Source organism: Haliaeetus albicilla, chromosome 4 (genome assembly GCF_947461875.1).
Source record: "Haliaeetus albicilla chromosome 4, bHalAlb1.1, whole genome shotgun sequence".
NCBI classification, from domain to species: domain Eukaryota; kingdom Metazoa; phylum Chordata; class Aves; order Accipitriformes; family Accipitridae; genus Haliaeetus; species Haliaeetus albicilla.
The window spans coordinates 24,984,926-25,009,480 of NC_091486.1; the positions used below are offsets into that span (position 1 = coordinate 24,984,926).

At 37.1% G+C, this 24,555-nt stretch overlaps 1 protein-coding gene across 1 annotated transcript; it reads right to left on the bottom strand.

Moving 5' to 3' along the window:
• Nucleotides 1-35: 35 nt before the first annotated feature.
• On the bottom strand, nt 36-24,552 carry CIR1 (corepressor interacting with RBPJ, CIR1). Its single transcript, XM_069781462.1, has 10 exons — nt 24,394-24,552; nt 23,453-23,547; nt 22,840-22,913; nt 21,623-21,636; nt 21,472-21,527; nt 21,071-21,119; nt 20,738-20,855; nt 4,912-5,018; nt 3,365-3,450; nt 36-1,615 (listed from the first exon to the last, which is right to left on the bottom strand). Exons 1-10 carry the CDS (start codon nt 24,463-24,465, stop codon nt 889-891), a joined length of 1,398 nt encoding a protein of 465 aa, XP_069637563.1. The 5' UTR covers nt 24,466-24,552; the 3' UTR covers nt 36-888.
• Nucleotides 24,553-24,555: the final 3 nt, after the last annotated feature.

The window sequence follows — 24,555 nt, forward strand, 5'->3', positions numbered from 1 at the left end:
TGATTCAGAACTCTGGAGAAGGCGGCAATTCTGACTGTTTTTAAAGAATAAGATATTTTATTATGGAAGTTCATCTTCATAACAATGTGTGCAGAAAATGACTGACAATCATTAAAAAACCAAAATGTTTGTTTCATGAAAACAAAAGGATGACTATTTACACTAACTTTATACCACAAACAATGAAATACCTGAAACAGTTGAGGCAGTAAATATTCTTTTCATGTCTTGAGAGATTATTGAACAATAACTTGACATTGTACTGACACATACCAACAGGGGTTCAAGATGTTTAGATAGCCCTGACCAAGCTGTACACTGCAGGAGGTCAAAAAATGTTGGCTAGACACTTAAGTGAACTATGTCTCTCTGTTGTTTTAACTCATAAAATTGATCTCTTACAGGGAACTTTAGGAAAAATGCTTCAGTATGAAAAAAAAACCCTCTACAATACAATGTTTTGATATCCGAAGCTGTGATTTTATCCGGAACTATCTCAAACGTTTGTTAGCATTTAGCATATCCCAGGACTCTTCCCAAATTACTCTGTTTCCCCTCACAGTTGCATCTAAACAGAAATCATCATTGACAAAACCAAGAATATTACACGCTGCTGTGAAGTATTTTAAAACCCTAAAATCAGGTCTATGAATTACTGCATGTCTACAAGAGGTATTTGCCAACAAGTATATTTATACAATAAGAAAAATACCATAACATTTATACCTAATTTACAAATATTCCAACATTACAGAAATGACGCTGTTGGCTTTATGTAAGAAATGCTAGTTACAGAGGTTGGAAAATGAACAGCAATACATAATTGAGCCCTTGTTAAAGGTATTCATCAAAACCCAGAGACATTCTTGTTTGCACCTGTCCCCTATACTATCTGGGTTTTTTCTTCTCTCTGCTTCTGCTCCTACTGCGTCTGCTCCTTTCTCTGTGTTCCACTTTACGGCACTTGTCCCCATAGCTCTCTCTGCATTTTTTCTTCTCTCTGTGCACATCCGTGCTGGGGCTTCTGGTTTCATTTTTCCTGTGCCGCTCTTCACCAGGGCTTTGACTTGGACTTTTTCTTACTTGCCTTTGCCTGGAACTGCTGTGACTTCTGCAAGGGCTTCTCCTGCTCCCCTCATCCATGCTTTGGCTTCTACTATCCCTGTCCTTTCTTTCAGTCTCTCTCTTGTTGGTGCTATGGTATCTGCTTTTGGACTTTCTTTCCCCCTCACAGGAGCTCCATTTGTTGTTCTCCGTAGAACTATCTCGCTTTAAAAGTCTGTACTTCTCCCTATCTTTGTCCTTGTTACCGTGACTACTGGAGAGATCTTCATAAAGTTTTTCCTTCCTAGTCTTTGCCTTTCCTTCTGAATCGCTGCTGCTGCTAGCCTCTGAAAACTTGTCTTTTTTTCTTTTCTTAGAATACATCTTCTTTTGTGCTGCTTTATCTCTGCTGTCAGTCTCGCTATCACTGCTGCTTACTGAAGTCTCACTGGAGGATGAGGAAGAGGATCTCATCTTATGTTTCTTGTGTTTACTTTTGCTTTTCTTCTTTTGCTGCTTTTTCTTCTTTCTGTCTTTCTTTTTCTTTTTCTTCTCCAGACGATCCAACTTCCTTTTATTTTCAAAATAGAAGAGTAGCGCAATCAGCCGTGTTAAGATATTCTAAACTACAAAGTCATTGTCTTTTAAAGTTCATTACTTGTGATGACCTACACAGTAAATACACTATTTTCCATAAAAACATGTTGAATTCCTCTCCTCGTTCAGCAAAGTATTATTTTTAAACTTCTAACCTGACGTTAACCATAGTAAGAATCCTCATGTAATCCACAGCTGCTCCCTCAAAACAGGAGGAATATGATTTTTTAATTCTTTAATTTTAAAAAACACTTAAATTTTAAAAAGTAAGATGTGTCAATTTTGGCCTTGTAATTAGGAATAAATACATTCAGCAGTGCTTTTTTTTCCTTGTCAGCCTGCTCTGGAGACTTTGCAAAATCATTGCTGCTTTTGTTTGTACATTTTTATAAGAGATTTTGAAAATGAAAAAAACGCAATTAGCATTCACTTTCTATTAATGATGGAAACTGAGACTCTAAAGCCTACATCTCCGAGTTCGCCAGGCAAATAATATGGATATTTTCAATAACCTCTTCTGTCTCAACTAGAAATTTACATTTTCTAGCTGTTAAGTACAATATTCCATCATGCACATGCATTCACTGCTATTTGACTGCTTTCACCTAGTTTTTATTTGCTTTCTGTATTTATTCTTCTCAAAAAATCAGTGACTGAATAGTGAAACTACTTTCAGTGTATTAAAAAAAAATCCCTTCAGACTAGTAAAATCTAAATTACCCAAATATTTACTGAACTTCAACTTTCAAAATATAAAGTATTGAAATTTCATTGTGTTGGGCCAGCTGAAGTTCAAACAAAATACCATTTGAAATTACTCAAACTACATACACATTCCTTACTTAAAAGGAACATAAAATATGCCACCTATTTTCAGAGAATTATTTATTATATATGCGAATACCACATGTACCTACCTACTCATGTGCCTGCTTAGCCATTCACCTTTCTCCCCTCCTCCCACTCCCCATATACAGAATGTCCTTTAACCAAAAAGGCCGTTTTAACTGTATGGGCCATTTAGGCTGTATGGGACCTACCAGGCAGTAGTTAGTATTTTTAATTTTAAGCATTTTCAGGTTATTTCAAGATAACGTTGCAAATTAACAGAGACAAAAAATGTAAGTCATCTGACACGTGCAATCAGTAGGATAGAAGCAAAGAACCAAAACCTCATTAACTTTTTATTGGAACTACAAAACCATGGGGAGCTCCCACTGCTGGAGCAGCAAACTGTAAACCCTGATCCGAGTGCAGCGTGGAGCTAGGCTAACCTTGGTCCTGGGGTGCAATGTCAGTTTAGCCTCACAGGAGAAGGTAACAAACTTTGCGTAATTGTAAACCAGTAAACAAGAACACAGAATTTTTAATCCAGGAAGAACATACTGTAAACAATGGAGTGCAAAATAATATTTTAAAATAGCAACTGACAGCATCTTCAGTGAGCCCATCATTATTATTTCCGTATCCCAGCTAAATTGGTAATGAGCCCCAGTGCAAAGGCATGGCAGCTAGATTAGAACAGCCAGATTAAAACAAAACAACCGGATTAAAAAAAACATGCTGCATAATGCCATTTGTAGTCAAGCGTATGTTAAACTAAGCTGATTTTCTTCTGTACTGATGGTACTAAATTCTGCAATAGCATAGAAGAGTTACAGGGACAATCATGGAGTCCGAACTATTGGCGATACAGATCCCCTCCACTAGGTACCACACTTACCTTAGAAGTTTCTGTTTTTGTTTGGTTGACAGTGATTTTAAAAATTCAACTTCTGGATCATCATCTCCTTCACTTGCAACAAATTCCTAGGAAAATGTGGTAAGACATTACGTTCTTATATATAAAAAACAATCTCTTCATTCAGACTTCTGTATTAAAAGTGATGCCTCTATGTACCTTATTTTTGCACAGGTACAAATATATTTGTATTACTAAGTCAGCTTAAGACTCTTTGGAAAGAGCAGCAAACTCGCTGCAAAGTGAACTCCCTCCCCGCTTCTGTCTCAAAGCTGAGTAGGTGTTATAATGTGGGGGTTATACAACAGGAGTTATTAGTAACATATGAAAAAATCACTGCTAGGGAAAGAAACATTTCTGAAATAGTTAATAAAAATGAGCCAATTTTGGAGCCCACATGATTCCCCAGGATAAGTCACTCCATTGTTATCATGCTTGGATGAATAGGTAAGATGCTAGTCCTGCTCGAACCCAGAGTAATTTAAGCAAATTACTTTTCTGTCTCGGTTTAGTCATTAGGAAAATGGGTATTAACACGTCTACCTCACTGTTGTGTTATTAGTCTTTAAATGTTCATAAAATGTTCTAGCAATGCAAAATACCGTAATCATATAATCTACATACAGTAACGCAATCAGCAAAGCATAGCTACTTTGAAGACCCTGAATTCTTCAAATTATGTGCATCTGGTACACTACAATTCTCCACTGTGATGTTTTTAATTTTAGCCACACTCAGGAGGGGAAAGAGGAAATAAAGATTAAAAAGCTCTTCCAAAAAAACCCCACCACACCTAACATAAACCAAACATACTGATATCACTGCAATACATTTAACAGTGCCTGTACACTACATTTTTCTGGGGTACATAGCTTTTTTAAATGGAAAGGTATAATTCATCTGTGGAGACAGAATGAATTGTTGATTTTCTCAAGATTTCAACAGCTGAGGGCTGTTGTGCCCTCTCTACTAGTGGTTCGACTATCCTGCCATATGAACAAAGGTTATTTCATGGTGCTCAAAGAGTGTATATGAATTTTTCACTTTATATTTTTATTAAAGCACCTCAATTAGAAATATAGCCTGTGCAGTCTAAGTAAAGACAATTAAACATATTCACTCCCAGAAATAATAAATGTAACAATAGTCAAACAAGTAAAAAAATCTTCAGATACAGCATTCCTGGCAGTAATTATTTGTGCATACTTCCTTAAACTTCATCCAAAGGCTAGCATTACATCAGAAGTAAGTGGCAAAACCCCTAACCATCCCCTTTATGAAAAATCCAATTTCTAGTCAGGCAGAGGAGAGATTTAATTTATTATATGTGGTTTTAAAATAAGGAATTTATGATTCACCATTCTGACTAAAATAAAGCTGGAAAACAGTAAGTTTTGGACATTTTTCTACTGGTATAGCTATTCAGCTTTCCTATGGATATGCATATTTGAAAACATTAAGTAGCAATTCACAAGCAATCACATTTAGATTTATAGACATTTTCAGCTTACTGGTAAAAAGATCATTACCTGTGATGGATCATTTGTGGTCAAGTTTCTCCCCAGTACATTTTGTTTCAGTGCAAACCCACTGTTTCTCATCTCCGCTATTAGCTCCGAGGGGTGCATTGATGGCCCTGTTCACAAAAATCACAGTTTGAATGTATCATTTATATCTCTCTACCTTTTTTGGACTCCACAGTAGGAATTCAGTTGAAGCTTTGTTAAGTAAAATCACAGCTAAATCAACTCAATAATCTTCTGCTGAGCAAATAATCAGATATGATTTTCTAAAACAGCAGTCTGGAGATTCAGAATAGAAAATAATTGCATTTTTCTTTAAGTACAAGGGGATTCTCTTATGTAACTTTGTCATGTTGAAAACAATATATTTAGGTAAGTCTAGTATTTTTATTATAGTAAAAAAGCATGGGAAACCTAAAGAAAGCACATTAAATAAGACTTTTAGGTGCCTCTGCTCCACCAAAACAATGGGAAAATGCACTTCTAATATGTCACTAATAAGGCATTTTTCATAATGACACAAATTTTTCAACTTAAACGTAGAAAGTAACCATTATTAGAAACTCAGTATACATATGGAAAATAAATAAATACATGAAAAAATTATCTATGTCCTTACTTATTCCAGGGACCCCCCAAATATGCTGGGTCTCTAGGCTGTTACCTCCTCAGAGATTTCTGTTTTATCAGCTTAAAAAATACACTACATATTGCATTAGAGTAGGTGTTTGGGGTTAGGTATATGTTATCTTTCTTCGCAAACACCTAACAAGGAACAAAATACGGGATGTATTTTGAATCAGAGTTGACTGCATAATTTATAAACCCTGTAACTCACTCTTTTGCTTTAATTGAATACCTGTGATCATCAGAACCTCACATACTTGTCTGATTAGGTACTTTTTCTTCACCCTAAACATACAGTCTTTTGTTAGGTCATTTTCAGTAAATTTCCTTACCAGTTCATTCACTAACCTTACTGTCCATGAATTACCACTGCAGTGTAAGGTAAATCTAAATTATAAGGAAGGTAAAACAAGAGCATGGAGCACATGATTACTATTACTTCAGTAAACTAACTGTAAATGGTAAGATTACTAGTCTTGTGAAACATACTGATCCTGCTTTGTGGTTTTAAGAGTTTCCTAGTTGTGGAAATGGACAAAACTCAAGAGATTTTTAACAGAAAAGTATGGAAAGTAAAGGGAGATTTTTACTATGGAAAATATATGTAAAGTAAAACAGCACTTTCTCAAAAAACTATCAACTTCTTATACAGATATAATGGATATCTGGATAATACACTGCTTACAGAAACAAACAGGCCTATATGTAAAGCAGGAAGGAAGAAGATAAAACTTTGAAAACGGTTTAAGGAGCCCTTGCATTACTGAATTTCTTTTCACAAGTTCCTTATTTTGCCAGGCAAAAGGATTTTCTAACGAGATACCTTTTATTCTTTCCTGAAGTTTACATTTTTATTAAGCAGGGGTTATCCCCTGCCCCTCCCATGTATTTTACCAAAAGCGCTTTTTCTTTTTACGTGTTATGGTGTAAAATTGTAAGGTCACTGATAGTTAATGAATGTATACGGGCTCCAGTGTCTACATTTTTGCTTATTTCAAATTTAAAACCTTGCTTTGCTTGCTGAAATGTACTCTGGCTGGAACAGAAACTGACATTAGACAGAAACCTAACAACAGAATTTGGTACCAGTTGATGTCTTGATCTGAAAAGGCCACATAAACCAGCCATGCAGTTCAGCCAAATACCCTGTATGAGGAAGCTGAATGGAGACAAAGTGTAGAGTCATGAAAGAAGATTTCACCATGCCAAAGAAACCAAAACATTTGACCAGACTGAAGCCTGGAATACCCCTGTTATTCAAAGGCAGTAAGAGTCACTGCCTAACAGAGTAACCTAACTAAATTACCAGGTGTTCCCCCTTCAGTGTCGCAGCATTGTACACATTTTGGTGTGTACTGGATACCTAATTATTCTCATTAGCATGATTAGACAAATAGAGGAATATAACTTGTCCAAATCTATACAGGAGATCTGCAAAAGAACTAAGACAGAAGCCCTAACTTTGTGGTTCCATAGGAGGACTATGGGCAGAATCGACCAGAAAGGTATGAAGGCATATTGGCCTTCAAAAGCACTGTTCAGAAGTATTTTCTAGAAACAAATCTTTCAGGCATTCTTTGTACATAACACTGGAAAGAGGAAAGCAAAATCATTTCCTCTTTTACATAAAAAGCTTATAATGAACGCACAGTACTATTGATTTTTGTGCATTTGTGCCCAATGGATGTCAGTTGTGCTCTAACACAGAGATCCACACGAGTGAACAAGAGACCTGTCAGAGTGGCTGCTCAAGCTGGGATCCAACACACAACCACATGCAAACTTTTGAGTTAGCTTCCACGTGCTTTTTAGAGATTAAATCAGCACTAGGTTTAAAAAACAAAAACACAGGTATGCTTAGAAGGAAAGCAAGCCAGGCCAAAAATAAATTTATGAGACTTCTGTTTCCTTGTTTACTAATGACATCAAAGAGACATTCATAGCTCCATCTACAACATTTTAGTCGCAACATGGTATTACCATGACAAGGACAGTTAACAAATCACTGTTATTCCTGTTTTGTGGATGTATACAAGCTACATCAAATGCACCTACAGAACCTTGAGACTAAAATGGTTTATGAAATAAATTATTCATGTTTTGGTCTCCCTTTAATTGTGAGGGAAACAGTAATTTAGGCTCAGCCTAGCTTGTGAGGAGATGCAAGAACCTCCATGAAGCTTTATTACATACATTATTTTTACTGCAACTAAAGGTTTTAGAAAACACTAGGAAATGAGATTCAGAAAATAAACCAACCCCATAAATGGAAGTAGAGTCAAAACACAGCCCTATTTCACAACCCTTCTGTGTGCAGACCCCAGCCAGGTATGACATAAGCATGCTGTCCACTATGGTTGATTACAGAGGACTCTCTTGTACCATGTGATCTTTGCAGTTTAAAAAACATTAACATTTTTGAGGGAACGACACAGGTGAACCTCCTCACACTTTTTTTCTGAACAGCTGATGCCACTGAACTTCTCAGAAGTTCTGCTGCCCAACAACAGCAAGACCACGTCACTACCTTTGTTCAGGTAGCAATGCTAGACCACAGTAGGGAGAAAGAAATATCTGATCTGGGAAGTCTAAAGAGACTGGTTTTTATCTGGTTACAAGCCCAGGCTGAGAAGTTCAATTAAGACATTATATTTGACAATGGCCACACAACTTAATAGCAAACCTCTATTACTATCTACTTGCTGCAACACAACAATGAGAATCAAGAAAAATTTTTATTCTCCTAATTAAACTCCTTTACTTGGAATCAAAGGAATCAAGTGCTTGGTGACTTTCTTTTCCCATCCATGCCTCAACAGACTGCTTTTGATTTATGCTTTAATGACTTCGATAAGCAGATCTGATTTTCTTTGAAATATCAGTGACAGTTTGAGGTCTCCCAGGATTCCTGGGCACAGTTATTTTATGTGACAGCATTGAGGGTTGTAACACACTTCTTTTTGGGCTGCTTCTTCACAGAGTCTTAAAAGATGTAGGTGCCTAAATGTGTGAGCAAAAAATCACATCCCCATTTCCACACTATAAAATTAAGTAGGGGATTTCTCCTGGCTAATACAAATGAGTGAGACAAAAACTCTAAAAGAAATCCCAAACACTGAACCTCACTTAACAGAGATTTGAAAAACTCAACTTCTCAGAAGTGTCCTTGGCTTCCTTATTTAGGAGCTAAAGCTTAAATTTTGGAGCCACCAGTATACTGGCTGGTAGAGCGCCTCTTCCTTTGTTTGGTATGAATTGATTGTGGAGTCCTGCTTGGTGGAGACACAACTCTGCCCAGGGGATCAAACTTGGTTTGCCTGGTAAGCCAAAGAGGTAAATCTTTTCACCCTGTCTTTGGCTTATGACTACATTTATGTCATCACCCTCCAAGATCTTCAGACAAAACAGTACTAATATACTTGATAGCCATATAACTTCATCTGGTTAAGTTCCAATTAAGTCATAAACTGTAAAACAGATTGTAAGATTGAGCTGAGAGGCTCTCAGTTGGCTAAAATCTGGGAACTGATGTTAGCTAAGTATTCTTGAACAGCACCCATCAACTTGCAAAAAAATCACTCCTACATCAGGCATAGAAAAATACTTTGTGTACTATGAAGTGATGTCCTCATATATGCATTCCTGATGGACTTGTGAGACTGTCTGTGAAGAAGCTACCTGTGTGAACTCATGCAGGTGAAAACACCTAGAGATGACACTTACGCCGTGAGTTGAGAGAATGTTAGATACAAGAATCCTGTAAAAATAGCTGATTGCTACAATTTCTGACTAGTCTCTCAACATTCTTCCATCAGCAAACTAAAAATAAGTTCAAAGTTACAATGTTTCATCATCTGTTTCTTATTCTTTCTGAAACAAGTCAAATACAGTACCTTGCTATTTTTGAATATGATTGTCAAGCTTATTTTCTGGAATTTACATTTTGATAGGGAAAAAAAAGAAAAGGAAAAAAAACCTTTAAAACTTTTCCAGATGACACTTGTTTAAAACTAAAACATTTATCTGCTTTAAAATTAATTCAGAGTCTCAGAAAAGCTTTTTACCATATAGTGAAACTAATTGCATGCTGATATCATACTTATTTTTATGCATTAAGACAACTGACAACTTCGTAAGTTTTCTACAGCTACTTAAAATTATATTAAGAGCTTGCACAAAGGAGGCTCCATAGTTAAAGACCCACCAAAGGGTTTTTAAAATATTTTTTCATGGCCTTTATAATTCTCAAGAAATAGTGTTGTCAAGCAAATAGGCTACAGTTTCTTCCTGCTTCTTACTTCCCATAGAAGTTCTTGCTGCGTTCATTCTCTGTTATCTTCTGTTTAAGATACTATTTAAGGAAAAAATCCAGATAGCTCAGTTGACTCAGAGTTGTGACACAAAATCTGGAAACTCAAACCATTCAATGAAGCATGAAGAGAAAGATTTTACTTTTCACAAAGTACAACCTGAGTGCAACCTTAGCTTGACAGCTGTTGGTGCATCTTTATAATATTTGTATAATTAAATAAACAGAAGAGCTGTAAACAGAATTTTTCTGAAGCCTATATGAGCATCAATTATACTGGATTGCAAAAGGATATCACACTAGGATTTCTACAACATATTGTAAATTTGCTTTTTTGTAACAAAGAGCACTCCAATTTCTTATCACGCTTAACTGAGATAAATTTTACAGAATCAGTTTTGCTTCTATTAAACAACCAGGGAAGGAAATATAATTCTGGATTTCAGTTACTTAAATGCCTAGCTTACAGCAAGCTCTCCCACCCCGCATTACTACCCCCACTACCATCCCAGAAACAAGGGAAACCTATAGCTGCAATTAATTTTCAATTCTGTCTGTACTTCTCTTGAAGCTACAAATGCAGAGTGTATTGTAACACTCTCTTGTTGCCAGAATGTTTCCTCCAAGGGGCACAGGCCCAGGACTCTTAGGAGAACAATGCTCACCATAACACACCATCTAGCAGGCCTCCATTAACATGTCTAAAGCACATTTTTCAAATTAGCCAATATTAGAGAACAGTATGCTAAAACCTCTTTTCATAACGACTGTGATTAAATACCACTTTTTCTGCAACAGTTTCAGTGGCAGTAAGGACAGACCATAATGTTACGATTGCCGTCCTCACCAAAAATAGCAGTTTTACTTCTGTCTACTCATGATGCATAGTCTTGATGGTATCTGCTCCATTTATTGATAAAAGCTTTCACTGCTGTCACCAGTGCAGATGAGCAAACTGAATTATTCTTTTGCAATCAATTAAGTTTTAAATGGATTTTTATTGTGGAATACACATGGAAAGCAAAGAGATAAGAAGCAGTAATAGTGTAACCACTATTTCCACCTGTGGCAGGGCAAATTACAGTAACCAGTTGTACTTAGGTAGTGGCTGCAGTTATGTATTGCTATGAAATGGACTACTCAGTGTAAAAGTTACTGAAAAAGGCAGTAGATTCTTCATGGTGTCATTTTAATTACAACTTTTTAACCTTTATTTTAACTCATGCTTATTTTGTGTACCATCAAAACAGAATATTTAGAATAGGGCTTTTTGAGAGCTTCCCCTTCCTGAGAATGTGTTCTGGTGTGGGACATCTTTTAGTTTACAGATGTGATCATTTTAATCTAAAAATATCACCATCATCATACTACCAGACTTCTGACTTGGTAATAGAGAGATAACTTACATGAACATAAATGTAAACAAAGCACACTGGCATATCTGCTATCAATTTGTCAGTATACATCACACTCAGTATACTCCGCTCTACCATGTTTAAAAATTAATTTATGAATCAAGGACAAGATACTTTCAAGGCTTAGCCTTTATTACTACATAATTTCTGTTAACAAAGTAGGCCTAAAGCATGTTGCCTTCATTCCTTCTTATATGCATCTTGGACAACATGAGGCCATAACTCTTCCAAACTGAAATTTGATTTTCTGTGTAACGGTGATACTGAAGCCACGCTCTGCTGTTGAAAAATAAATAAGTAAATACTCCAGGGAGCATGCAAACAGCTCTTTCTCATTAACTAGGTTTTAGGAAACCACTCTGCTTGTGGGTTTTAGTTTAGCACACAATCACATGAAGAATGAATATACTCTGAATTCAGAATGCTGCCTTCTCTGGGTGGCAGCAAAGGCATAACATATGATACAAGGCTTTTTAGGTTTTACTTTATAAGAGGAACTAACTATAAAATTAGCATAGACAGTTTTGTCAATACATCCATATACTTTTTTTGTGCTGTCCACAAAGTTTCATATGTAGTTGCTTTTTTTAATGGCTTAAAAGGAAATTGAACAAAAATAGAAAAAAATTACAGACTGAGCCTAACCACACTATCGTCTGTGAACTTTTATTGTGGTTGTGACACAGGTAAGAGCAGTCACTTATTTATCTAATGGACAAAAAGTTATTGTCAAAATTATGTGATCATGATCCTGGTCATGAAGAACATAGCAAATTTATGCTGCCTCTAATAATTCAGAATTGATCATTTTTTACTAATAATTTTTTCATTTATTTCAGAGATGACTGCATTCAGACCACATCTACACTTTCAAAGCAACCGCTGCTGTTGGCATTGAGAGAAATCAATGAATAAAATAACTGGCTTTTAATTAGCTCTTCTTCAGAGGGTCTACAGTTAACTGAATTTAACACTTCAGCACAGAATTTCAGTATAATTTGCTGTGCTTTTGTCATAGGGTATTTCAGAGAATCCTGAGTTTTCTTTTTACTTTTTTTTGAGTAGTAAAAACCATTTAACATTATCAAACTGCTATAGGAATCCGTATTTATTGCCTAAGTGCCAAGCACAAGACTTTTAATAGAAATCTGTATTTTATGCATTCACACCAAATACAGAGGCTTCTGAAACATAAATGGAGGATTATTCTAAAATGCGACAGTTCTTAAACTATGTGAAGATTTAGTTAAGGTTCCTACTGTTCACAATCAAAGGCCTCAGCTGCAGATCATAAAGGAAGGTTTCATACACGGTATGTTTCTACAGGTGACCATTCATACAAATATTCACAGTTAACATATTCAAATACTTTTTCTTTGTTATTATAGATTCAAGAGAACACTTAAATCAATTCCTGCATTCCTGATACAATGCAGATTTTTATCTGTTGGGAAACAAAAAAGCACCATATTTGTCACTGAAAAAAATGCAGTGAGATACTGACAAAACATAGACATAGATTTCCTTTCTTCCTGTCTCCATGTGACTGATAATTTCAACAATTACTGTGGAAAGGAATTTCACCCAAAAGCTAAAGATCAGTTGAACACACTAAGTGATAGCCTGATGGAAACCACAACCACAAGTAGTTTTACGGCACCCAGGCAATGCAAAGAAAGGGCACAAACTCTAGGAGCTGATAATGAGTCTTTAGAAGGCTGCATTTGCATAGACATACCTTGAGTTTCTTTATCTTTGTAGACAATAAGACACTAGATACATACACATGTTGCTCCATTACATTTTTACCGTTATTTGCCTGAATTTTCCACAACATGCTAATCACTTTACAGTACTCTTTCTTCTCAGTAATTTCACTGGATGGATCACATATGGAGCCAGTCAGCTGTAAAACATTCAAAGTAGTCCATAGCAGAGAAGGATGCCCAGCACTCTCCAGGCTTCGGTTTCATAGGCCAAGAGCATAAGAACCATTTTTAGTCTTACCATCCAACTTCTTCTAAGCACTCCATTCATAAAATTACCTCCCCATTTGAGGCACTAGCCTTATTTCTTAAGGTAGCAATACCTTTCTTCATAAGATAGTAATAGATTCCTAGCAGGTTATTTGTTCTAAAAACATACGATAAAAGTTGTAAGCATTTAAGGTTTCATAGTTTTTTAGCAATCCCCTCCCTCACTGAATAAGACAGGCTGCTTGGCAGAAGTGGGGGGGTGGGGGGTGGGAGGTATTTAGTTTGTCCTAACTTTACCTGACCAAGAAAGTTGCAGGCAATTTTGAAGTGGAATAACAGTATTACTTCAAAATATTTTGCACAGAAAACCTACCAGTTGCTGCTAGTAAAGCCAAAGGCTTTTCAGGCTTCAGCAATAAAGCACCGAAAAGCACAAAAATCAACAGATGCTGCTGGTTAATGATAAAAAAGGATTGTAAAAACAGCAAACTTTTAGACACTAGTAACCTGGGGTTTTTTTACTGGTATATATTACATATTTTATACATGCATATATACACAGAGACACACAAAGTCAGAACCACAACTGATGTTTTCATCTTGTCTGAACTTTGAAAGTTAGGATTTTATCAGTAAAAACGCCTGTAAATCAGTTTAGCCCAAAGAAGCATTTTGATTGCCTAATTTAGCTTTGTAAAGAAGTAAATCTTATAAGTTGGTCTCTGTAAGCCTCACAGCTGGAACATTCTAACACTACTTTGCAGTTTCCAGTGATCAAAGTAAGTTACTCTATATCTAAAACTAAGAATTTCATAATGGAAATAATGCAACACCAGGGGGTGCAGTTATCATGAAATAATTACACTCCTGGGAGATTACAGACAAGGCTGTACCCCAGGGGTGTGATTATCCCATGATAACCACATCCACTGAAATTGCCTTATTGCAAAAATAATCTCTATTCACTGGTGAGATATTATTCAATAGGTGCTTTTTTAATGGTAAGATTATTATTTTTTTTTTTGTATGAATTACCAGCTAGATTAGTAAAATGGTCCCAGAAGCAAAATAACTAAGCCACCATGCCTAAATTAAGGTACCAATTGTAATTATTTTTGTTTGCTGGAGCGCTGTAGTGTATGTCACATCTTGAAAGACAGCAGTCTTTCAGTTCTGTGCCACAAACATGCTTTCGCCCTGCAGCAGTTCCACTAGAGTGAACTGAAGTCCATGACTGGTCTTTGCATACAAGATATTCAACACTGAATCCAAAACAGCAATTCCCAATCAGTTTATGTGCAAAGAGGAAGATTACAATGCAGTCTTCACGTAAGATTCAAAGACAAGCGTCCTGCTGCCGAAATAAGAGAATCACATTTTATAGTTTTTATGGGAAAGAAAAAGCCTATATTGGTGGTTATTTTATGATGTAAAAGAATATGTACATAGGCGATCAATAACTCCTCTTTTTCCTCACAGAGAAACAGAGCAGGAACTTTAGATAATGCAACTATCAGACACAGGAGTTTCATTTTCATTCATTTGAACTCAAACATTTCTTCTGAGGCTGAAAAAATAGTCTGAGTCCAAATAAGACATTTTGGTTTACTCTCTTTCTGAAGCAGGAAGAAATCAGAACAAAACACAAACTGAACTTGTATCAAGTGCTCTTGAATTCGGTTCCTGCATTACTTATTTTTTTCATTCAAATAAGGAGTCTACATTCTACTGAAACTTATCGGTTTGGGCATTTAAAAAAAAAAAAACCAAAACACAAAACATTACCCCTTGGGCTTTTATTAAATTGAAGTCACCATTCAGCTAAGACCTTTGAAGGCCCATTTTTTTGGAGGAAGAAAGGGAAGGATGGGGAAAGGCTGCTTTTGCTGGTTTTAACTCAATAATTTGGTTATGCTAATAAAACAATTTTTTTACCCTCATTTTCTGTCAAAAGGTCTTGCTTTTGACCAAGGAGAAAGATGAAAATGTCCCTCCAATTAGGTAAGTGCCAATCCTTTATACGTGCATAAAGATTTGTTAGCAATACTGTGGTTATCACTGTTTGTACTGGTTTTGGCTGGGATAGAGTTAATTTTCTTCATAGTAGCTGGTATGGGGCTATGTTTTGGGTTTGTAACCAAAACACTGTTGATAATGCTGGGAAGTTTCTGTTACTGCTGAGCAGTGCTTACACAGAGTCAAGGCCTTTTCTGCTTCTCAGCCCACCCCACCAGCAAGGAGGCTGGGGGTGCACAAGAAGTTGGGAGGGGACCCAGATGGGACAGCTGACCCCAGCTGACCGGAGGGATATGCCAGACCATATGACATCATGCTCACCAATAAAAGCCAGGGGAAGAAGGAAGAAGCAGGGATGTTCAGAGTTACGGCGTTTGTCTTCCCAAGTAACTGTTAGACATGATGGAGCCCTGCTTTCCTGGAGATGGCTGAACACCTGCCTGCCATTGGGAAGTGGTTAATGAATTCCTGATTTTGCTTTGCTTATGCATGGAGCTTTTGCTTTACCTACTAAACCATCTTTATCTCAACCCATGAGTTTTCTCACTTTTACCCTTCCAATTCTCTCCCCCATCCCACCAGGGTGGAGTGAGCGAGCACTGTGTGGGGCTGAGCTGCCTACCTGGACTAAACCACCCTGTTTCCTTTCCAGGTTAATTAATCCTGTTCAGTAGTGTTCCTGAGAGCAGCTACCCTTCCACACTAGAGATTTCTAAAGACTTCAAAGTTATTACATGATGGAATTCAGTCATGAGTCTAATTAGTATGTAATAAACTTCTCCTGTGGTTCCTGAACTTGTATGTATGAGATGTTTCAGTCCTTCTTTACAACAGAGCATCTGAAGTTTCTCCCATTATTGTTCTCTGGTTAGAAACACATTTGGGTAAATGCATGAAGACAGCAGTGAACAAAACAAAGTCATCTATTTTCCTGTGTGTTAAGTGTGCTTCTCTAAAGCAAAAGAACAACAATGTTCATAAGAACAAGGCCTGTTAAAAGTCTCCTACAGGGAACCCAGAGGATTTCTTAAAAGCTCCTTCTGCAGAAATTAGTAATGCCAATGTCCTTATAATATCAGATTCAGAACCATGAGGCCAAGGGTTCCCAAGCACCGATTGCTTAGAGATTCATTACCAGCCAGGACACTTTGCAGTATATGGATTAGCATCTTCCAATGCTGTGCCAATGCATAGTGTGCTCTAACAAGGGAGAGTATTTTCAAAGTTTGAAGAATCCTAACTAAATTTAGGTAGTGTAACTACCATGCACTGCCTAGAAAAAAAAAACGATTGAGTTCAGTTTGCAAGAAAAGGATGCGAGATCATCTTTTATTAGGATGAAAAGACTATAAATCAGAGGAAATAAAGTGCTATCAAGTAAATCACTTTGAAGTAATAGAGCTCTTTTCAAAGACTTTACAAAAAAACTCCAAAGATTTGCTCTTTAAAAAAAAAGTTTCAATGACTTATAGCCTAAATTTGGTCCTTCTAATGCAATTAATTTCATAAACTAATTGGAGTCCTGCTATATTGACTACTGTACTAAAACTTTATTCTGGTTTCACCTTTATTCCTTATTATATCTGTATCTCCCAGATGTACCCCTTCATTTACGAGACAATATTTATATTTCAATTTCCTGACACGCAAACTAGGAATAAGCTTTCAAAAGCTGACTTTCTACATATGGAATTACCTCTTGACCTTTAAAAGTATTATTTGCTCTAATAATTTAGCTCAACATTTTTCAACTCTTTCTTGAGAGCTGGTTGCAAACATTTTTTACACATTTAGCTATTAAAAAGCCCAGTCAAATAAATCAAATACACATTCCACACTTGCTGTGTACTATAAGCAATCACTCCCTATCCTTGAAATCCCTATTCATTGTTCTCTTCAGAGGCACATATTTTCTTCTACATTCTAGAAACAAACAGACAGCTTCTGAAAATTGTTCTTTGGAGTTCAGACCTTACAAGCCAAGTGGTTTTGTACTTTTTTTTTTTTTTTCTGCTGACAATCACAATAAATTAAAACTCTGGACTATTTACATGTTTTTTTACTAGTTTTCTAAGCATGAGGAGACACTTATTTGTGACACATGCCAGGGGGGTGTAAGGGTGGGTGAAAAGCAAGTCAAGTGCTTTTGTTTGTTGTTTTTTTTTTTTTTAAACCTAATCATCAGTTCATGAAACACAGAAAGGTTTCATAAAAAGAAGGTATCATAAAAAGTCTCTGTCCCTTACAAAGCAGTATTTTCTGCAGTTCTAGGCAATCTAAATAAGAACAGTGTGGCAACAGACATTTTTGCAGTACTATAAAATAATCAGAAAATAATTAGGAATTTAGTCTAGAGACATAAAACCAGCTTAGGAGTACATGCAATTACTGATAAAGAGAAGCTGGAAGAAGCAGCAACTGAGGAGATGTGTTGTACAGAGGAACAGAAGAAGGTTCTTAGAGGTGGATACCGATTCAGCACTAGGGCTAGGAACAAATAAGTAGAAGTAATGATAGGAAACAGCAAAAACTAGAAATGGTCAAGACAAGATTATATTCTTGGGGTGTGTTGATCAGAACATGATAGAATTTGTCTTTTTAATGTGGCAGTGTCTTGTCAGGAAATGTAAAAACACTGTTTTACCCTCAGTGTAGGTTAATTTTACAGCGCTAACTGCAGATCTACAGCACTGTTAACAACTGGGTAGAACTCTCAGCAATGCAAAGATAATGACTTACTCCCAGCCCAGACAACACAGGACTGGTGTCAGGGTTTAGTAAAAGAAAAAAAAAATTTTTTTTAATGTGTGACATAAGGTTTAACACATGACATGGATGAATTATGAGTCTTAAGAGAATGAGTGAATTCAATAACTTGTGTTCCCACTTAACTGTAGTGCTTCATTTACATATGTGGAATTTCCAGAAGTCAAAGGAGCGTAATTTAGCTTGTTATTAGATCAGATAAAGTTTTAGAAAAGTTGATTAAAAGATTGTATTCCTGAGGTTAGAAAAAGCAGACAACCTTTTATCTGATGATCTGATTAATTGTATCAACACTTCCTATAAGCCTTGTATCTGCTACTAAATCAAGAATTTAAATTGTTTTAAACTTTACCTACAGTGTTTTTACACAGTTTCCCTGAAAGAAAGAGAAAGTATCAGTACCATTACAGCTGACTATTCAAATCCAAGAACGGTGTCTTACAAATTATATATACAAACCCTGATCTGTCGCCCACCCCTACTCCCTGAAATCCTTCCTCAGCCTATTAAAAAGTCTATGCTCAGCATAGCGCACTGTCTTCCAAATTCCAGAGTCGAAAATGAGAGGGCATTGGTGGAGTCTAAGAATATCTAAGTAGTTTTACAGCACTTTACTTCATGCAAAATTAATCATATGTGCTAAATTCCACTCTTTAGGCTTAGAAAGACAGTTTGGAAACATCCACAGCAGTCAAATGTTGCCTATACCTAGATAGTTCAGTTAGGTTTGAAACAAGCAGTTAGTCTTATATTGACACTGAAAAGTGTCCGTATTACACTGTTATGAATAATGAGTCCATTTTCAAGTTTGTGCAAGCACGTACAACTATTTTCCACTTTCCCAGCCAAACACTCCTAAAATTTACCACATCATTTGAACTGGGCAGTGAGGGGGAAGTAATTTCTGCAGCACAAAAGCATATCTGACATGCAAGAGCTGCTCAGTATAATTCTATTACCCACCAAATCCTCCAAGCACAGTTTCTTCTAAGGTAAGAATGAGGGAAGAAAATAATTTAATGTTATAACCTACCAAATAGAAAGGCTGAGAATGTCAACTACAGGATGGCTAATACAATGGTATAATCACCAGACAGTGCCTAAAAGCAGAGGAGTGTAAGAGGCACTATTTCCTTTAACTTAAGGCTTCCAGGCCTCATCTCAAAGAAATGACTTATCTAGGTGATCTAATTCTGAAAAGCAAGATTGTTGGTAGGCTAAATATGTAATAAAACTAAGAGCTGCTACGTAAAATAGATAACCTTAGGAAAGACAGAAGAAAACCAGATGTTATCAAGTGTGCAAGTGTAATGGTATCCCTGCAAAATTGAATACACAACATGGCACATGATCTTAAAGCACAGTACAGCAAGGCTGAAGACTCACCCATGTTACCAGGTGTTTCTTTAACGTGCCACAATTTTAAGAATCTTAGAAGTATTACAAACTTGGGTCAACTTACAAAGTAATGTAGACAAAAAAATTATTCAATTTGAATGTTTGTATCCACTTCTTTAAACCTCATCTAACACCAAATGCTGACTTCAAGTAACAGGAAAGCTAATAGAGGGAAAAAACAATTGTAGTTCAGAAAGCAAAAAGAAGCCAGCTGAAAGGAAACCAGGCATTTGGAAATCTAGGTTTCAATTGCTTGTCCACTTACAGAAGCACAATTATGTATATAAAAAAACCCAAACCTCTCCTTTTTTCCAAGTGATTAACAAAGATATACTGATATATTCCAGCTTTTCCAAGCAGTTTGCCTGAATCTGAACTGGGACAGTCTTTGACAATCCATTACATTAATTTTTTTTTTGGTGACACAAATGTCATTCTGATGTAAACAACCTCACTGCAGCTTCGCAATTTTTGCCACAGATAGAATCAAAGCAACAGTCATTGCGTAATCTTTTTAAAATGTGTTACTAAGTAGAAAATTAGGTCCCTGTCACTTGAAATAATTAACTTGAAATTGTGGATCCTACATTTGGAATTGTGCTGGTTTTGGCTGGGGTAGAGTTAATTTTCTTCATAGAAGCTAGTATGGGGCTATGTTTTGGATTTGTGCTGAAAACAGTGTTGATAACACAGGGATGTTTTTGTTACTGCTGAGCAGCACCTACACAGAGTCAAGGCCTTTTCTGCTTCTCACCCCACCCCACCAGCAAGGAGGCTTGGGGTGCACAAGAAGTTTGGAGGGTACGTAGCCAGGACAGCTGACCCCAGCTGACAGAAGGGATATGCCAGACCATATGACGTCATGCTCAGCACAGAAAGCTGGGGAAAGAAGGGGTGGGGTGAGGGTGGGCATTTGGAGTTATGGTGTTTGTCTTCCCAAGTAACTGTTAGACATGATGGAGCCCTGCTTTCCTGGAGATGGCTGAACACCTGCCTGCCGATGGGAAGTGGTGAATGAATTCCTTGCTTTGCTTTGCTTGCATGCACAGCTTTTGCTTTGCCTGTTAAACTGTCTTTACCTCAACCCACAAGTTTTCTCACTTTTACTCTTCTGATTCTCTCCGCCATCCCACTGTGAGGGGAGTGAGCGAGTGGTTGTGTGGTGCTTAGTTGCTGGCTGGGGTTAAACCACGACAGGAATAAAGAAGCATTTTCCCCATTTCATTAACTCTTTGAAATATGATAAACTTAAACCTTCTAAAATTAACATGATGAGTTCCCCCAAAATTTCTAACCAGCACCTTTAAAAGACATTCACTGCCTACCTGAACCATCACTGGAGACTGAACTTGCGTTAATTCCAGAAAGGCCAAATAAGGGACATTCTCGATCAGTGTTTACATGACCCCACTTGTGGCATTTAATACATCTCACATTCCGCACCTAAAAGGGAAAAAAAAAAAAAAAAAAAGACATAATTTAATTAACAATACAGCTTAACATTTACAGAAATATCTATGCTACTAGGCGTAAGAGAAGCTTTTAAACTCACTGAAAAACAGATGATAAAATTAAGAGAGTCCATGTCAATGTTCTGCAGTTAGATAGTATTTGAAATATACCCAAGACATCCACAGAGTGAAATTTATGTAACTTGCCTGGATACCAAATGGCTGATCTCTGATATTCATATCATCCTTAGCATACCTGTTACACAAACACAAAAGAAAGCAAATACTCAATTCACTATTTTTTTAAAGCCATCACATACAAAACTACCTTTTATTGTTAAGTGCACATCCGTTTCAGAGATATACTTCTGGTAAATGTTAGTTTTAACATGCTTTCAAATATGGATGTAAAGTTCAAACAAAAACTAAGTTGATCAAGGAAATAGTTCCAGGTTTACAGGTTCTACTAATTAACTGCCAGGACATGACAGGATTACACAAGTGACCTGCTCAAATATAAGAGTATAAAAAAAAAAAGATACGAATGGTATAAAAGTTAAATAAGAAGAAAAAAAAGTTTTTATTCAGATAGAACACAGACATCTTACTTTTCTCGAGGGGCGACTTTTTGCCATTCAAATTTGTATTCAGTCTCTCCTTCTTGCTATAAAACAGAAAACATGGTAAGTTTGAAAAATTTTTTTTTTAATACATTTTAAGTAAATAGGAAGAAAACAAAGAAATAATGCAATGAAATACCTCTTTAGCTTCCTCTTTGAATTTTCAGAAATCATGGAAAGAAAAGACATGATACATTAATTACGCATGTAAAATGCAGCTAGTGTCTAAGCTGGAGACAAAACATGTTATGGTTTATACTAATACAATACTGCAAATACTCAAAAAGTAACTTTATTTAAATAGAGTGCACTTATAAATAATTGGCCTCTACTATATGGTTACAAATCCTGTAAAACCAGAATCATCTTTCAAAACTATATTGATTTGATATACAAGTACAAAAACCTTTAAACTCTTCTCGCAAAAGTAGCAACAATACTTAATTTAAAAATCTTCAAAAAAAGGATTTTTAAGCAAAAAATCACTACTTTAAAATTGCATTTCCTCTATTAAGGGATTACTTTAAGAGCTTTTAAAGGTAAATAACTGCAAAATTTGCTCTATAAGAACGAGCCCACCCAAGCATTTCCAAGGGTTTTCATGCAAATGGGAAAGATGCATTTGAAGGGGAATGTGTTTTCTTTTAAAGGGAATACATTTTCTTAGTTCTGCACTTATATTCAGATTTTGCTAAAATTAAGTGACTGATATGAGTATCCACCAGGTACTTAGTAACTTCTGTTTATGAATCTACTAAATACAGTCACAGTCAGACCCACCAGAGTCAGGTCAGCCAGCAGTTTTGACCACAGAATCTCAGTATTTATTATTTATTTAACTTCCACTAATTAACTTCTTGCTTTGGTATCTCCTACACTTGACATGCATCAAGCTGAATTATGGGCAGAACTTTTAAGCAAAGGTGACCCTGCTATTTCTAAAAAGGAGAGTAGGCCAAAATACAGGTTTGTGTTGTCTGAGTCATTGCCTTGGTAAGGTCTAGTCCCCCCCATCCAATGGCTTTATAATTGGCTAAAGAAACACCTTTGGTCAAGGACAGAATTTCTGCTGTTGCCAGGAAAGATATTATATCTGTTTCTAACCCTTCATGTTGAACTGTTGCTTAAAAAAACCCCCAACCATTCTCAGTCTGAAAGAAATTAAAGTATTGTGAGATCAAAATTATTACATACTATGTATGCCTGCATAGTCCTACAGGAAGAACTAAAAATCATACCTTCTAGCATTACCTCACTATAAGCACACTATTTTAAAATAAAAGACATTGTGCTTTTTTCTTCAGAATGTTTTTAGCTTTGCAGTACTGTCTGCTCACGATCAGGAAACTGCAGTACCTTTCTTTGCTCCAGGTGGGGCCTCATACATGAAATTAAGACCATTCTTCACACGCTCATCACCCATAAGCAATCTAAATAAAAAGGACAGAGTTTGGGGTGACAAAACAACCACATTGGTATTACTTAATAATACTAATAAAAAAAAGAAATGTGCGGCAGGAAATTGTTACAACAACTGGCAATTTTTCATTTGTTAATTTGAGTAACAAAAGCTGAACATCAAAAAACCCGAGAGAGTAGTCAAAACTTTTGCATGCTCTGTTGTGTACCAAAAATCACACATTTCAATCACAACTGAAACGTAACTCTGTGTCTACAGAATTATGAAAGCCAGATTTCTGTGTGACCCAAACATATCGTTATACAAGGTTACCTGCTGTTCTGTGCAATGCAACGTATTTTGAAATGAATTAGAAGACACACACAAGCCACTTTAAAGAAGTTCTTGTGACCTCTGCTTAATCAAACACTAATTTATGAGTCGACATCCTCTCCTACTACTGTGGTCAGTGGGAGACAGTATTTCAAATAATTCACAATGATATGTCATTCACTGCCATGAAAACAAGAGACGGTAGGAAGAAGTGTGTGATCTTATGCCAAGTCTCACCTATTATCATAGGATTCCTGTTCTTTCAGATACTGTTGCATTAATTCTTCTTGTTTCTTCTTATCATATGATATTTTCTGTTCCGCCATCCATACCTAGTTAAAACAAGTAACTTCCTGCTTTAAACAAGTACAAAAACCACTGCAAAATGTATTCACGTATAAATACTTAACTGGCTTACTCTAATGAAAATACTTGAGAAAATTCCCATCCTAATCACATAAAATATATTATTTTCATCCAGCATTTCAACAGACAAACCTCACACAAGCAGTAACTTTGATAAGCTACAACTCCAACAGCATTTAAGAACTGAAGAGATATGAGAAAGTTTAGTAATTCAAAGGGAAAAGTAGGCTCAGAAAACACCCTGGGTGTCCCACTGCCTTCCCCATAGTGACGCCTCCTCACCTAAGTCTCACCAGACCCCAAACCCCAGGTTCTCTCGGGAGCTCCTGGAACAGTACAGTTCTGGGGAAGAGACCTGGAACCAGGTCAAGGCAGGTGTGAAATATTAGGAAAACACGAGCACATCGTGACAGGTGGGAGTTTTCTTGGACGGTGTACGGTGCCTATTATTTATCCAGAGAAACAGGTGTTGAAAAGCTGGAGCCGGGAAAAGGCGATAGTTATACGCACCTGTGAGCCAGTAAAGCCGAAGCTTCAAGCATTTCCCAACTTTTCTTCCTGCCTCTTCCCTCCCCCAACCCGGTCCCACCACAGGAAGGCCGACATGCCCTACCCGTGCCGTTGCGGTGCCAGGACCCTGTCATCCCCACCTCCCACTCCCCGGGACGCCGCCCGGCCCCGGCCCAGCCTCCCGGCCTCCCCCGGTGCGCAGCGGACGCGGCCGGCCGGCTGAGGGGCCGCGGCGCCTCACCTCAGACCAGCCGCCCGGCAAGGGCCACAACGACTCCCGCCGCCGGCCCGGCCCCCCTCACCTTTTTGATGTTGGACTTGGAGGCGGGGTGAAAATCCTTCTTGCACATGAAGTTGGCGAACGACTTCCCCATGGCGGCGGCGGCGAGGGAGCCAGCGGCCCCCCGCGCTCACACGGGCCCTCGGCCGGCCGCCTCCGCCGGGCCTTCCGGGTCGGCGGGCGG